The sequence below is a fragment of the Hibiscus syriacus genome, unplaced genomic scaffold, assembly GCF_006381635.1.
Source record: "Hibiscus syriacus cultivar Baekdansim isolate YM2019G1 unplaced genomic scaffold, ASM638163v2 tig00112217_pilon, whole genome shotgun sequence".
NCBI classification, from domain to species: Eukaryota; Viridiplantae; Streptophyta; class Magnoliopsida; order Malvales; family Malvaceae; genus Hibiscus; species Hibiscus syriacus.
Window position 1 is genome coordinate 152,873 of NW_024063270.1, and position 12,263 is coordinate 165,135.

At 37.7% G+C, this 12,263-nt stretch overlaps 2 protein-coding genes across 2 annotated transcripts; one reads left to right on the forward strand and one right to left on the reverse strand.

The window, feature by feature from the left end:
* Positions 1 to 1,385: 1,385 nt before the first annotated feature.
* Positions 1,386 to 6,118, forward strand: LOC120175919 (probable phospholipid-transporting ATPase 4). Its single transcript, XM_039182466.1, has 10 exons — positions 1,386 to 3,229; positions 3,329 to 3,439; positions 3,560 to 3,836; positions 3,918 to 4,006; positions 4,090 to 4,162; positions 4,258 to 4,467; positions 4,575 to 4,700; positions 4,803 to 4,901; positions 4,976 to 5,164; positions 5,257 to 6,118. Exons 1-10 carry the CDS (start codon positions 1,491 to 1,493, stop codon positions 5,890 to 5,892), a joined length of 3,549 nt encoding a protein of 1,182 aa, XP_039038397.1. The 5' UTR covers positions 1,386 to 1,490; the 3' UTR covers positions 5,893 to 6,118.
* Positions 6,119 to 6,336: 218 nt separating this feature from the next.
* Positions 6,337 to 6,965, reverse strand: LOC120175891. Its single transcript, XM_039182438.1, has one exon. The coding sequence runs from the start codon at positions 6,847 to 6,849 to the stop codon at positions 6,493 to 6,495; it is 357 nt and encodes a 118-aa protein (XP_039038369.1). The 5' UTR covers positions 6,850 to 6,965; the 3' UTR covers positions 6,337 to 6,492.
* Positions 6,966 to 12,263: the final 5,298 nt, after the last annotated feature.

Genomic DNA, 12,263 nt, shown 5'->3' on the forward strand with positions numbered 1-12,263 from the left:
AATGAACTATTTAATTTATTCTTTAAATTTTTATTTATTTATTTTCACTTAATGTAAAGATTAAGTGAGTTTAAAACCCATAGGATAATTTCATTAATTTAGATATGTATTTAATTTAAATCATAAACTCTAATTATAAAACTAATTAAACTCTATATTTCCATCAATAGATCAACAAATAATCCTGTTTATGTTTAGGCTGGAAAACGAGGGTGGAAAACAAAGACAGAGACACGTAGGACAAAAATGGACCCCACAAAAACAAACGTTAAGAAAAGACTGGTTCTGGTTTGACCATTCCAAATTTATACAAGAAAATATAAAGGAACGATGAAGAAGAAAGGGCTGTGAGTGCCAGGTTTCCCCTTTCAAAACCTGACCTCCCCTCCACAGTAGGAGAAACGCTTTCCCCTCAAACATTCACAAACCTTAGGAATTTTCGAAGAAACCATTTTCTTATCGCGGCAGCAGCCAAATCCTGCCGGGTGCTTCAATGAAACAGGGGGTGTGGAGAAGCCTTCGACCCCTGGCTCTTCTCTCTCTCTCTCTCTGTTTCTTTTTTTATCATCTCGTTTTCTCCTTTAACCCACATTAACTAAAATCCTATCCCCCAGGTTTTTCCTTCTTCGCTTGAATCATTTTCCCATACGGTTTGTTTTTGTGTGGTTATTTTGGTATTGGAGATGAACCAGCCCCCATATTCAAGGTACCCCTTTTATTCTTTGGGTTTCAAGTTTCTTCATTTTTTTCTTGAAATTTTCAAACTTATTGAGTGTTTGGGTTATTTTTCCTTTGGGTCAAGTATCAATCATCTGTTCAATATATTTTTTTTATAAAAATTCAAAGCTTCAGCGGAGCATTGTCTCCTTTGTCCATCCCCCCTTTGTTTTTCTTTATTTCAGCCGTATATATATATATTTGGGTAAACTATATGTTTAGTGTTTCAACTATTACTTTTATTCTGTTTTGGTAATAAAATTATTCTTTTTAAAAAATTAATGATGACATTAATGTGTAAGGTAATTCTATATCATCATTAAAAAAATAAAAAATATTATATCAACAATTCTGTTAATTTGTTTTTTATCGGAAGATGATTAATGAAATCAAAACGTAATGTTATATATGCTTTTGAAAAAATAATAATTGAGTGATCAAAACAGAACAAAAGTGATAGTTAGGTTGCTAAATGTGTAGTTTGCCCTAGATTCTTTTAACGTGGGAATAGCTCCATGGCTTTTTTTTTTTTTTTGGCTAACAGTTAACTGAATTTCTTTTTTGTCTGTTTTACTTTCTTTCTTTCATTTTTTGGGTATTGAATGCAATGTAAATATAACATTTCCATTTGGTTTTTCGAAAATCAGGAACTAAAGCAAGGAAACTGTATTATGAGTAGCTGCATTGATATCCACCATTGAAGGATAGATTTGGAGCTTCTCTTTGTCATACTTTATACATAAAAAAAAGAAGGAAAAGTTGATTCTGAGAAGATGGCAAAGGGTAGGATAAGAAGAAAGCTCCTAAAGAGCCATCTTTATACGTTCTGCCTATATCCAGGTGCTGCTGGCAAGGCGGGACAGTCCGTTGGAGGGCCTGGATTCTCAAGAATTGTGCATTGCAATGAACCTCAAATGCATAGCCAGAAGCCTTTTAAATATCGAGCAAATGACATATCAACGACCAAGTATAGTTTCCTCAGTTTCTTGCCAAAAGGATTGTATGAACAATTCAACCGAGTTGCCAATCTGTACTTCCTCGGATGCGCGATCGCTTCCCTTACGCCGCTCTCGCCGTTTTCCGCCGTGAGCATGATCGCGCCCTTGGCTTTCGTCGTGGGGCTGAGCATGGCGAAGGAAGCTTTGGAGGATTGGCGCAGGTTCATGCAAGATATGGAGGTTAATAGTCGTAAAGTTAAGGTTCATACAGGGGAAGGAGCTTTCAACAAAACGGCGTGGCAGAACGTTCGGGTCGGAGACGTGGTGAGAGTGGAGAAGGATCAGTTCTTCCCTTCTGATCTGCTACTATTATCGTCGAATTACGAGGACGGAATTTGTTATGTGGAGACCATGAATTTAGATGGTGAAACAAACTTGAAGGCCAAGAGAGCTTTGGAGGTGACCTTGGATTTGGATGAGGATGAGGATTTCAAGAACTTCAAAGGAGTAATCAAATGTGAAGATCCCAATCCTAGCCTTTACACCTTTGTTGGTAACCTTGAATACAATGGCCAAGTTTATGCCATTGATCCTAGCCAAATTCTCCTTCGAGATTCGAAACTTCGGAACACGGCGTTCGTCTATGGGATTGTGATTTTCACTGGCCATGACAGCAAGGTCATGCAGAACTCCACCAAGTCACCTTCCAAGAGGAGCAGAATAGAAAGGAAGATGGATTATATAATATATGTTCTGTTCAGCGTCCTCCTTGTGATCTCATTGATCAGCTCTTTCGGATTTGCCGTGGAAATAAAGTACAATATGCCGGAGTGGTGGTTCATGCGACCCCAGCAAGCCGATGAGTACTATAATCCCAATGAGCCTGTAACATCAGGGATTAGCCATATGGTGACTGCCCTCATGCTGTATGGATATTTGATACCTATTTCGCTTTACGTTTCGATTGAGGTGGTGAAGGTTTTGCAAGCAAGCTTTATTAATCAAGACATACTTATGTATGATGAAGACACAGGGATTCCTGCTCAGGCACGGACATCGAATTTGAATGAGGAATTGGGACAAGTAGATACAATCCTTTCGGATAAAACCGGCACTTTGACCTGCAATCAGATGGATTTTCTCAAATGCTCCATTGCTGGTACCGCATATGGTTCGAGCTCTAGTGACATTGAACTTGCTGCTGAACAACAGTTGACTAATGACCATGTGAACAAAGTTGAACTTGAGGCTGTTGTGAGTTCCCTCGGTGAAAAGGATCATAAATCTCCCATAAAAGGCTTTAATTTCGAGGACAGCCACCTCATGAAGGGGAACTGGTTGAGAGAGCCTAAAGTAGAAGACATCATTTTATTTTTCCGGATATTAGCAGTTTGTCACACCGCCATCCCTGAGCTGAATGAAGAGACCGGCACTTATACATACGAAGCAGAGTCGCCCGATGAAGGAGCCTTTCTTGTTGCAGCCAGAGAATTCGGTTTCGAGTTTTTTCAAAGAACTCAATCAAGTGTGATTGTCCGTGAAAAATATACAGCTTCTGGAAAACCAATTGACAGGTTGGAAACCAAATGTACATTGTTTGTTCTCTTTACTAAGCCCTCCTGAATTTTCTTTGTTTTGAGTATCTCAATGCTCCTCCTGTGGACATCTTGTAGGGAATACAAAATTCTGAATGTGTTGGAATTTACCAGCAAAAGAAAGCGAATGACGGTTATCGTAAGGGACGAAGATGGGCAGATTCTTCTCATGTGTAAAGGTGCTGACAGGTTAGTCTCTCTGTTGTACCTTGACCTCATCAGGGTGTGCACAAGGTAGCCTGCACATGTGTTTGCCTTCAATGGAACTGATTGTTTTTGTTCGATCTGTTGTTCCTCCTTTTGTCGCAGCATTATCTTCGATCGGTTGTCAAAGGACGGAAGATTGTATCAGGCAGATACCACTAGGCATTTGAACGAGTACGGAGAAGCTGGACTGCGTACGTTGGCTCTGGCTTATAAAAAGCTCGAGGAGTCCGAGTATTCTGCTTGGAATACTGAATTCCAGAAAGCAAAAACATCCATTGGGGCTGATAGAGATATAATGCTCGAAAAGGCTGCAGAGATGATGGAGCGGGACTTGATTCTCATCGGTGCTACTGCTGTCGAGGACAAATTGCAGAAAGGGGTATGTCTTATCCTAGCCTGCTTTCTCTAAGAACCTTCTCTTTTCTTTACTTCAGCCTTCTTTAAGTTCTCTTCATATCAGGTACCCAAATGTATCGATAAACTCGCACAAGCCGGGCTGAAGCTCTGGGTTCTAACAGGAGACAAGATGGAAACTGCTATAAATATAGGGTCGGTCTCCTGCCATTTATCTTGTCGTTATTTTCCCTGTTAATGGAAACCTGAAAGGTCAAAAGTTTCTCTGTGTGATGCAGATATGCTTGCAGTTTGCTAAGACAAGGCATGAAACAGATCTGTATTCAAGCGAACGATTCAGATTCCATAGAGGTATGTACTCCTCAGTAAAGGAGGACATCAATTTTTCTTCAGGAAATTGATAGCATTTGATGTTAGACTTTTTTTGCTTTCTTGTTACTGATTAGAAAATCAAGGGGGACATATTGAAGCAAATTAACAATGGTTTGCAAACGATCAAAGACGAAAAAGATCCGTATGCTGCATTTGCAGTAATCATTGATGGAAAGACTCTTGCATATGCCTTGGAAGATGATATGAAACATCGATTCTTAGACTTAGGAGTTCAGTGTGCATCTGTCATATGCTGTCGTGTGTCTCCGAAGCAGAAGGCACTAGTAAGATTTCTTTTCTAATTCTATCCCTCCTACAATTTTCTAACTTACTAATGGATCAAGTCAGGTGGTGTCCTTGAGTGTGTATTCTCATTCTTTTTTGGCACCAGGTAACAAGATTAGTAAAAGAAGGAACTGGGAAGACCACCTTAGCGATTGGCGATGGTGCGAACGATGTTGGAATGATTCAAGAAGCCGATATCGGGGTTGGCATCAGTGGTGTGGAAGGTATGCAGGTTGGTACCTCACTCGTCCTACAGTTTCAATATATTCCTCTAATGATACTAGCAAATGAATCTTTTATTTAGTTCTCAACTGCAGTTATTTCCCTTTTGCAGGCTGTAATGGCTAGCGACTTCTCTGTCGCCCAGTTTCGTTTCTTGGAAAGACTTCTTGTTGTCCATGGACATTGGTGTTATAAGAGGATTGCACAGATGGTAATAAAGAGGGATTTGTGTGCATTAATGGTTCATTTTCTTGCTTTTTTAATGCATGATATTTTTGGATTTAGATTTGCTATTTCTTCTACAAGAATATAGCTTTTGGCCTCACCCTCTTCTACTTCGAGGCATTCACGGGCTTTTCCGGACAATCAGTTTACGATGATTGGTACATGTTGTTCAACGTCGTTCTTACCTCATTGCCTGTGATCTCACTTGGAGTTCTCGAGCAGGATGTTTCGTCTGAGGTTTGCTTAGAGGTTAGTTTGTAAACGCTTCTTTCGACATCAATTCATCCATGTTATGGTTTAGATTTCACTTATAAGATCTTGCCTCCACATTTCTGTTGCAGTTTCCTGCAATATATCAACAAGGACCAAGGAATTTGTTTTTCGACTGGTATCGTATACTGGGGTGGATGGGAAATGGCCTACTGGCATCTCTCATCATTTTCTTCCTCAACATTGTCATCTTCTATAACCAAGCTTTCCGTATTGGAGGCCAGACCGCCGATATGACTGCCTTGGGTACAACAATGTTCACCTGCATCATTTGGTCTCTCAACATCCAGATTGCGCTCACAATGAGCCACTTCACATGGATCCAACACGCCACAATATGGGGCAGCATTGTCACTTGGTATCTATTTCTCGCGGTTTATGGTGCGTTATCTCCCGATATCTCCGGCAACGCCTACCAAATTCTAGTGGAAGCCCTTGCGCCTGCACCAATGTACTGGACAACCACCCTCTTGGTTGCAATCACCTGCAACCTCCCTTACATGGCTCATATAGCTTACCAAAGATGTTTGGAGCCAATGGATCATCACATCATCCAAGAGATCAAGTACTACAGGAAAGACGTCGAGGATCAACACATGTGGAACAGGGAACAATCGAAGGGGAGACAGAAAACGAAGATCGGGTTCACCGCACGCGTAGAGGCAAAGATCAGGCTACTTCAATCGAAGATGCATAAAAAACAATAGCCTTTTTTGAAGATTTTTAGGGTTTTTTTTTACTATTACCCATTTATTGATCTCTTTAGATTATGATTCCACTGATTGTACCGAGGCTATTGTACTGAATGTACACTACTTCACACATACAAAAAAGGAATTCTCAAACTGTGAAAATAATCTGTAAATCTGCAAGAATGTTGAAAAACTGTTGATGTAAAGAAGAAAAAAGACGGTATGAAGCAAGTAATTATTTTTGAACTCATTGCAGTATTTTTTTCATAGCAAGATGATGATTATAAATGTGTGCTTTTCCTGGTATTTAACATCTTTAAACTGAAAACTACTTCCAATTATAACAACAAAACAAAGTGTAAAAACTTGAACATCTTCAACAAATTCTCATGATTCAAACTCAAAATCATATGAACACTGCTAGATGACAATATCTTGATAAGACTAATAGCACCCCACTTCAGAAACTCAACCAATAAGCATAGATTTCCACATTTTATTACCAGATAAGCACACATATATGATTCAATAGCTGTATATAAGAATCACAAATCTTTCATATTCAAGAACTATGGGCTAAGGGAAAAATTCCCAGATCCCAATTTGTTCTGAGCATCACTTCCAGCCATAGAGGACTTGGGTGTAGGTGTCCTTGATCCACCTGAAGCTCTTCCTTAAAGACCCTTTCATCTTGCCTTCAACTGCGTAGACCTTGTAGCTAGCAACCCTTTTCTTCCTCTGCAACTCAGGGTCATTAAATCCCCAGCTTTTTGAAGAAGAAGAAAGAGAGCTTTTGGTTTTCTTGATCTTAATCTCTTTGCCGAGTTGACTGGGTTGGACATGAACAGAGTTGGTGGCATAGCTAGCACTGTAACACCTCAAGTCTTGCATGCTGGTAGGGCCTCCTCTTCCATGGTAACTCTCCATCTGCATCCCTCCATCCCTGTATGATTTGGATCTGAAATCGTCCATGGAATTGCAGATGGAATTGCAGAGGGAGGTTGTGGCGGTGGTGAAGGAGAAAAGTAGATACTTTTATTTGTGGAGTTGTTGAATAATGGGAGGAGGGTGGGATGCCCCAACTTCCATGTGATGATGCTTCATGTTTGACTTGGTAAACCATCCCAAAATGATTTTTTTTTCATCTTTAGATAAATCAGATGCATTTGCTATTAAAATTTGACTGAGAATTGAGAGATTGTCCAAATTTTACAGCATTTTTAATAGCAATTGATGTGCGTGGCAGTACACGTACATGATTTTACTGTAGAAAGCTCCTTCAACAGCTTGACGTTGACAAATATCAGGCAAATGATTTATTAATTTCCTAATTGAAAATATGTAACCATCCAATTTATTTCTCCACTTAATTCTTAAAAATAAAATAAAATCTTCTCAATTCTCCTAAACTCATTTATTCATTTAATTTTCTACCTTTAAATAAGCAAATCCAACCATTTGATAATTGAAAATTCAGATTATATTGTTTTTATCTTTTTTCCCATTCATTCATTCATCGTTCTGATTATCGAACATATTCCTTTATTTAAGAATCATAAAATTAAAATAAAATTGTGTTCTTTTATTAGTTTGAATGAAGGGTGTTGTGGGAGTTTAGATGATGAGTTTGGTCCTATATGTTAAGATGGGATCTAATTGAAGTTGTTGGTAATGGTTAGAATGGTATTGGTTGTGTTGAGGTGAGACTTGAAAATAAAATTAAAAACTTATTAAAAATTAAAAGATAATTATCATATTCGTATTCAAGATTAATATGTGAAGTAATCTAATATTTTACTGTAAATTTTTTTGGTCGAAAAGAAGTTGAAGTAAAAATTAAAAACATATATTATGAGTCAACTTACTTTAATGGTTAAAAAATTATTATTTTTGAGCCATTGGAAGAGTTTTTACATGAAAAAAAACCATTGGATTAAAGAGAGAGAAACTAGAATTATAGGTTAATCTGATTAAAAGCGGACAAAATAATATACAAAAATCTTATTAAATATATTATAACTTTTTAAATTGAATATAATAACATTTTAAATGAATGTCTCGTCATGATTTATGTTTGATAAGTTAAATGTGTTGACTCATAGAAAAGAAAAATAACAAAGAAGGCCTTATTGATATGCTTGGGTCACCGACGGAGCCACAGTATGTTGAAGGTATTTTTTTTAATTTTGTCTATATAAATTATATAAATATAATATAAAATAAAAAATAACACCCATTTTTAAAAGATTTTGACCCCTTTAAAAAATTTGACCTTACATTTTAAAAAATATTTAATAATAAAAATTTCAAAACTCAATTTTCTCATTTAAAAAAAAATTCTTCATATAATAAGCACAACATTTGGGTAATGGCCGTTACAACAAAATAAGCACAAGGGCTAGGGAAAACCAAGAGAGGAAAATAAAAGAAAAAAATGTTCAGGCGGCCATAGGGGAGAAAACATGAAAAACAAGGAAGCAAAAAGTCTCAGAAAAGTCGAGATTTCCTTGTTCCGGTGATAAGCACCATGATTGTAATCAACTCTGTCAACTGCGATTGATGCCACCATCATTCGATGTGGGATAAACCACATTGTTAAAGCAAGAATCATAAAAGGAAACGAAAACCTTGCCTCATGTCGAGATGCAATCCGTCACTGGAATATCCCAATAATAATCCAATGTGATGGTTACATCGAAGACTGCCCCTAGTATTTTATGGGTAAGACGGTTAAAACTGAAAAACACTTGGTCTTAAAATATTATGTGCTTTCTACACGAAAAATATCAGCATCCCAAACCGTGCCTTTTGGGACAAAACAAAATATAAGTTAGAAGGGTTTGGTAGGAGAAGAGAAGTAAGATTCACACTTACAATTCCAACCGAGCAGGAACAAGACCAGAAGGTAGGCTAGAAAAGCCCTAAAGAACATCAAGAAGCCTCTAGGTACTTAAAATACTTGTATAAGTTTGGAATCATGATGGTTCCCCTATCTTAATTTATGTTGTAGAGTTTTGCGATGGCCAATAGTTCCGAGTGTGGTCTCGAATATAGGATGGAGAGTCAAGCCTCTTAACCCGTTAGTGTCAGTAAGGAGTTTTTGCCTAGAGCAGAGGATCAAGGGATCCCGTTAGACGCGAGAGTCACAGAGGTGACATTCTTTAGAGGTTTGAATTTTGCTCCCAAAGAGATAATGAACATCAATCCTAGAATGTAGACTATTGATAATTTCATAAAAAGACTATATTTTAGGTCTTTTTACTTAAGTTATTAATTGTCTAAAAGCCATTGCCATAGCATTTTAGCTGCATATAGTTGCATTTAGGACATATTTTCATGTGGTGAATAAGTTTTGCCAAGGCAAAGTTTATTTGATTAAATTGATGCTGCTGATGAGAAAGGTTGTTTGTTGATTGTGATGATGCAGGAAATGACTGAGGAAAAATTTATTTGCCAAAACAAATTAATTTGCTAGGGCCAATGGAACACAGAAGACGAAGACAATGAGGAACTGATTTTCCTTGCCAATGCAAGATTTATCTTGCAAGTCTGACGCAGATCTGACAAACTACTGATGCCACCTGCCAGCTGTCAAGAAAACACGTGCAAGCAAGCCCCCAAGATTCTGAAAATATTCAGTCGCCTTTTCATTTGTAGCTTGGACAAGAAAAAACGGGTATTTAGGGAATTTTCAAGGACACAAAATCCTAGAAATTCCCATCCCCATTATAATTCTTGGAAAAGGGGAGAATCATACAGAGAAAATACCCTAGGCTTGGAAAAAGGCTGTCGAGATGTCATTTTTTCCACTGTTTCCCACTCGTCCGTCATTGGTGCCCTCCATAACGAGGCTTCGCCGGGGCGGCGGCCAGGCCCTCGAGAGAGGCTGGTACGCTGGAGCAGTCATGGTGGTGGTCTGATGTCACGACATAGCTCTGTTCTGGGAGTTTTTCTTCCTCTTGTTCTTCATGTTTTATTTTTATAAGGGCTTGTACTTAATGAATATTTTTGGGATGATGTTAACCACACCATAAAATATTTTATTTGGTGTTGGAAATACTTGGATGATATTTTATTTTACCGTTAATGAATTATTAAGTATGTTTTTGTTAAGTGTTATTTTGTTCACCGTTTTAACCTTTTTCTTTGACACTGTAAGAGCATCGAGAGATTGCCTGGTGCCTAGGCGAAACATTTCTAGTCCTTGTAAGAGCTTTTGAGAGATTTCTATTTTTCTAGAAATATATTTTTAGATTCGATAGAATTAATATAGATATACGTGAACAAAATAGACCCGAGATGGTGATATTCTAACTTACATGCCTTAGAGATATGGAGAGGGTTTCAATCGACTAAAAGGGATAAACGCTAGAGTATGATAGATAAGGACTGTAGTTCACGCTGAGGGGTATTGCCACAACAACAGTCTGATAAACCAAGGGTTGTAGCTCACTCCGAGTAGTATTACTATAGAAACCATCTAAGAATGCTTAGTAATCCTGTCGGGCAGCCTAAGCATAGCATACCAAATCATTCTTAGCATAAAATAACTTCTCACCGTAGCAAAACCAACCTAAGTGCTCCGTTAGAAGTCTAATTGTGTGCGGTTGCCAATCTATTTACAGAGTTTTGATAACTTTAGCCTTGATAATTTTTATTTGTTTACCTTTGCATATTTTTCTTTCCTCGACAAAACTTTTCTGCTCACTTCACTTTACAATTTTGCTTGCCTCGGCCATACTTTTTTCTATTTGTTCATATCATTTGCCACTGCATATTTTCCTTGTTTATATCATTAGACTTAGACACTTAGGATTAGTTAGTGACACCTATTCCTAGTTGTAGCATTCTTTTAAAAGCCCTCAAATACCTGTGGAGACGATACTCACTCACTACTATATTACTTGCATCGATTGTGTACACTTGCATAGATTTGTTTGCCTTAACATATACATTTACAAGCGATCAAGGTTTTGGTGCCGCTGCCGGGGATTGTCAATTGATGTTTTTAAAAGTTTTTGTATAGCATTATCTTGTTTCTTTTTTATTGTATTTTTTATTTTATTTTTATGGATTTATTCGCTATTTTTGTTTACCCTTTTCAGGTGTTGTGCGGTTGCATAACTTGTAGAAGTCACAAGGAACCATTATCTCATTTTGAACCTGAGATCAAATTTTTTTTGCCAAAGAAGATATGTTCAAGGAGCTCAAAAAGATATATACGAAGTTAAAAATGAAGTGGAAAAACCTGAAGAATTAAATGCCACAGCAAATAAAAATGCGAAGAATGTTGTGAGACCACGAACTATTAGAGATCACTTAGTTCCCACATTGGATGACCTTAAGCCTGCTATTGTAGTTCCCAAGATTCAGGCAAACCACTTCCATCTCAAACTGATTATGTTCTACATGTTGGACTTGATTGGACAGTTTGGTGGTGCTCCTTATGAGGATGCAAGACAATATGTTCGAGCATTTTTGGAGGTATGTGACTCTTTTCGACAACAAGGTGTACATGGAGATGTGCTGAAATTGAAGTTATTTCCATATATTTTTAAAGATCATGCCAGGGAATGAATTAATGGACTATCTTCCGGCTCAATAAGGTCTTGGGTAGATTTGTGCAAACAATTTTTGCTATGGCATAATCCACCCAATATGAACAACCATCTTAGGAATGTCATAACATCTTTCTTCCAAGGCAATGAAGAGTCTATGTATACGTGTTAGGACCGATACAAAAGTTTGCTTCGTAAGTGCACTAATCATGGATTCCACAAATGGACTCAAATTGTGATGTCCTACAATAGAGTCAACACACCTACTCGTATTATGTTAGATGCCTCGGTGAATGATACTCTGATTGACAAATCACCCGAGGAAGCCTTTGACATCCTTGATAGGATAGCAAACAACGATTATCAATTCTCATCTACAAGGCTAGGAATCGACATGAAAGTGTATGGGGCATTTAAACTTGATGCCAAGGATTCAGTGTCTACCCAACTTTCTGCCATAACAAATATGTTGAAAAATTTACAGCGTTCCAGCGAGGTGAAAGAAGTCAAGGTAACCAGCTCATCATGCAATTTTTGCCACGACAACCATTATGAAAGTGAATGCCCAGAAAACTATGAGTCCATCAATTTCGTGAATAATTTTAATAGAAGCAAAAACAACCCCTACTCTAATACATACAATCCTAGATGGCGACAACATCCAATTTTTTTGTGGGGTAATCAGGGGACCAACAACAACCATGCATGCAACCTTAACATTCCACAACAAAATATTTTTGAACCTATAAATTTTCAGCATCAACAGATGCCCTGGCAAATTATTAACAAAGGTTTAGCATCTTCCTCAAATTCTAATTCTCTCGAAGC

What these genes read in the sequence shown, in the direction of transcription:
- LOC120175919 (XM_039182466.1), top strand. Translation starts at nt 1,491, where the DNA reads ATGGCAAAGGGTAGGATAAGAAGAAAGCTCCTAAAGAGCCATCTTTAT. An exon ending in ATAAGAGGATTGCACAGATG is followed by an intron (nt 4,902 to 4,975) that starts GTAATAAAGAGG and finishes TTTTGGATTTAG; the next exon opens with ATTTGCTATTTCTTCTACAA. An exon ending in CGTCTGAGGTTTGCTTAGAG is followed by an intron (nt 5,165 to 5,256) that starts GTTAGTTTGTAA and finishes TTTCTGTTGCAG; the next exon opens with TTTCCTGCAATATATCAACA.
- LOC120175891 (XM_039182438.1), bottom strand. Translation starts at nt 6,849, where the DNA reads ATGGACGATTTCAGATCCAAATCATACAGGGATGGAGGGATGCAGATG.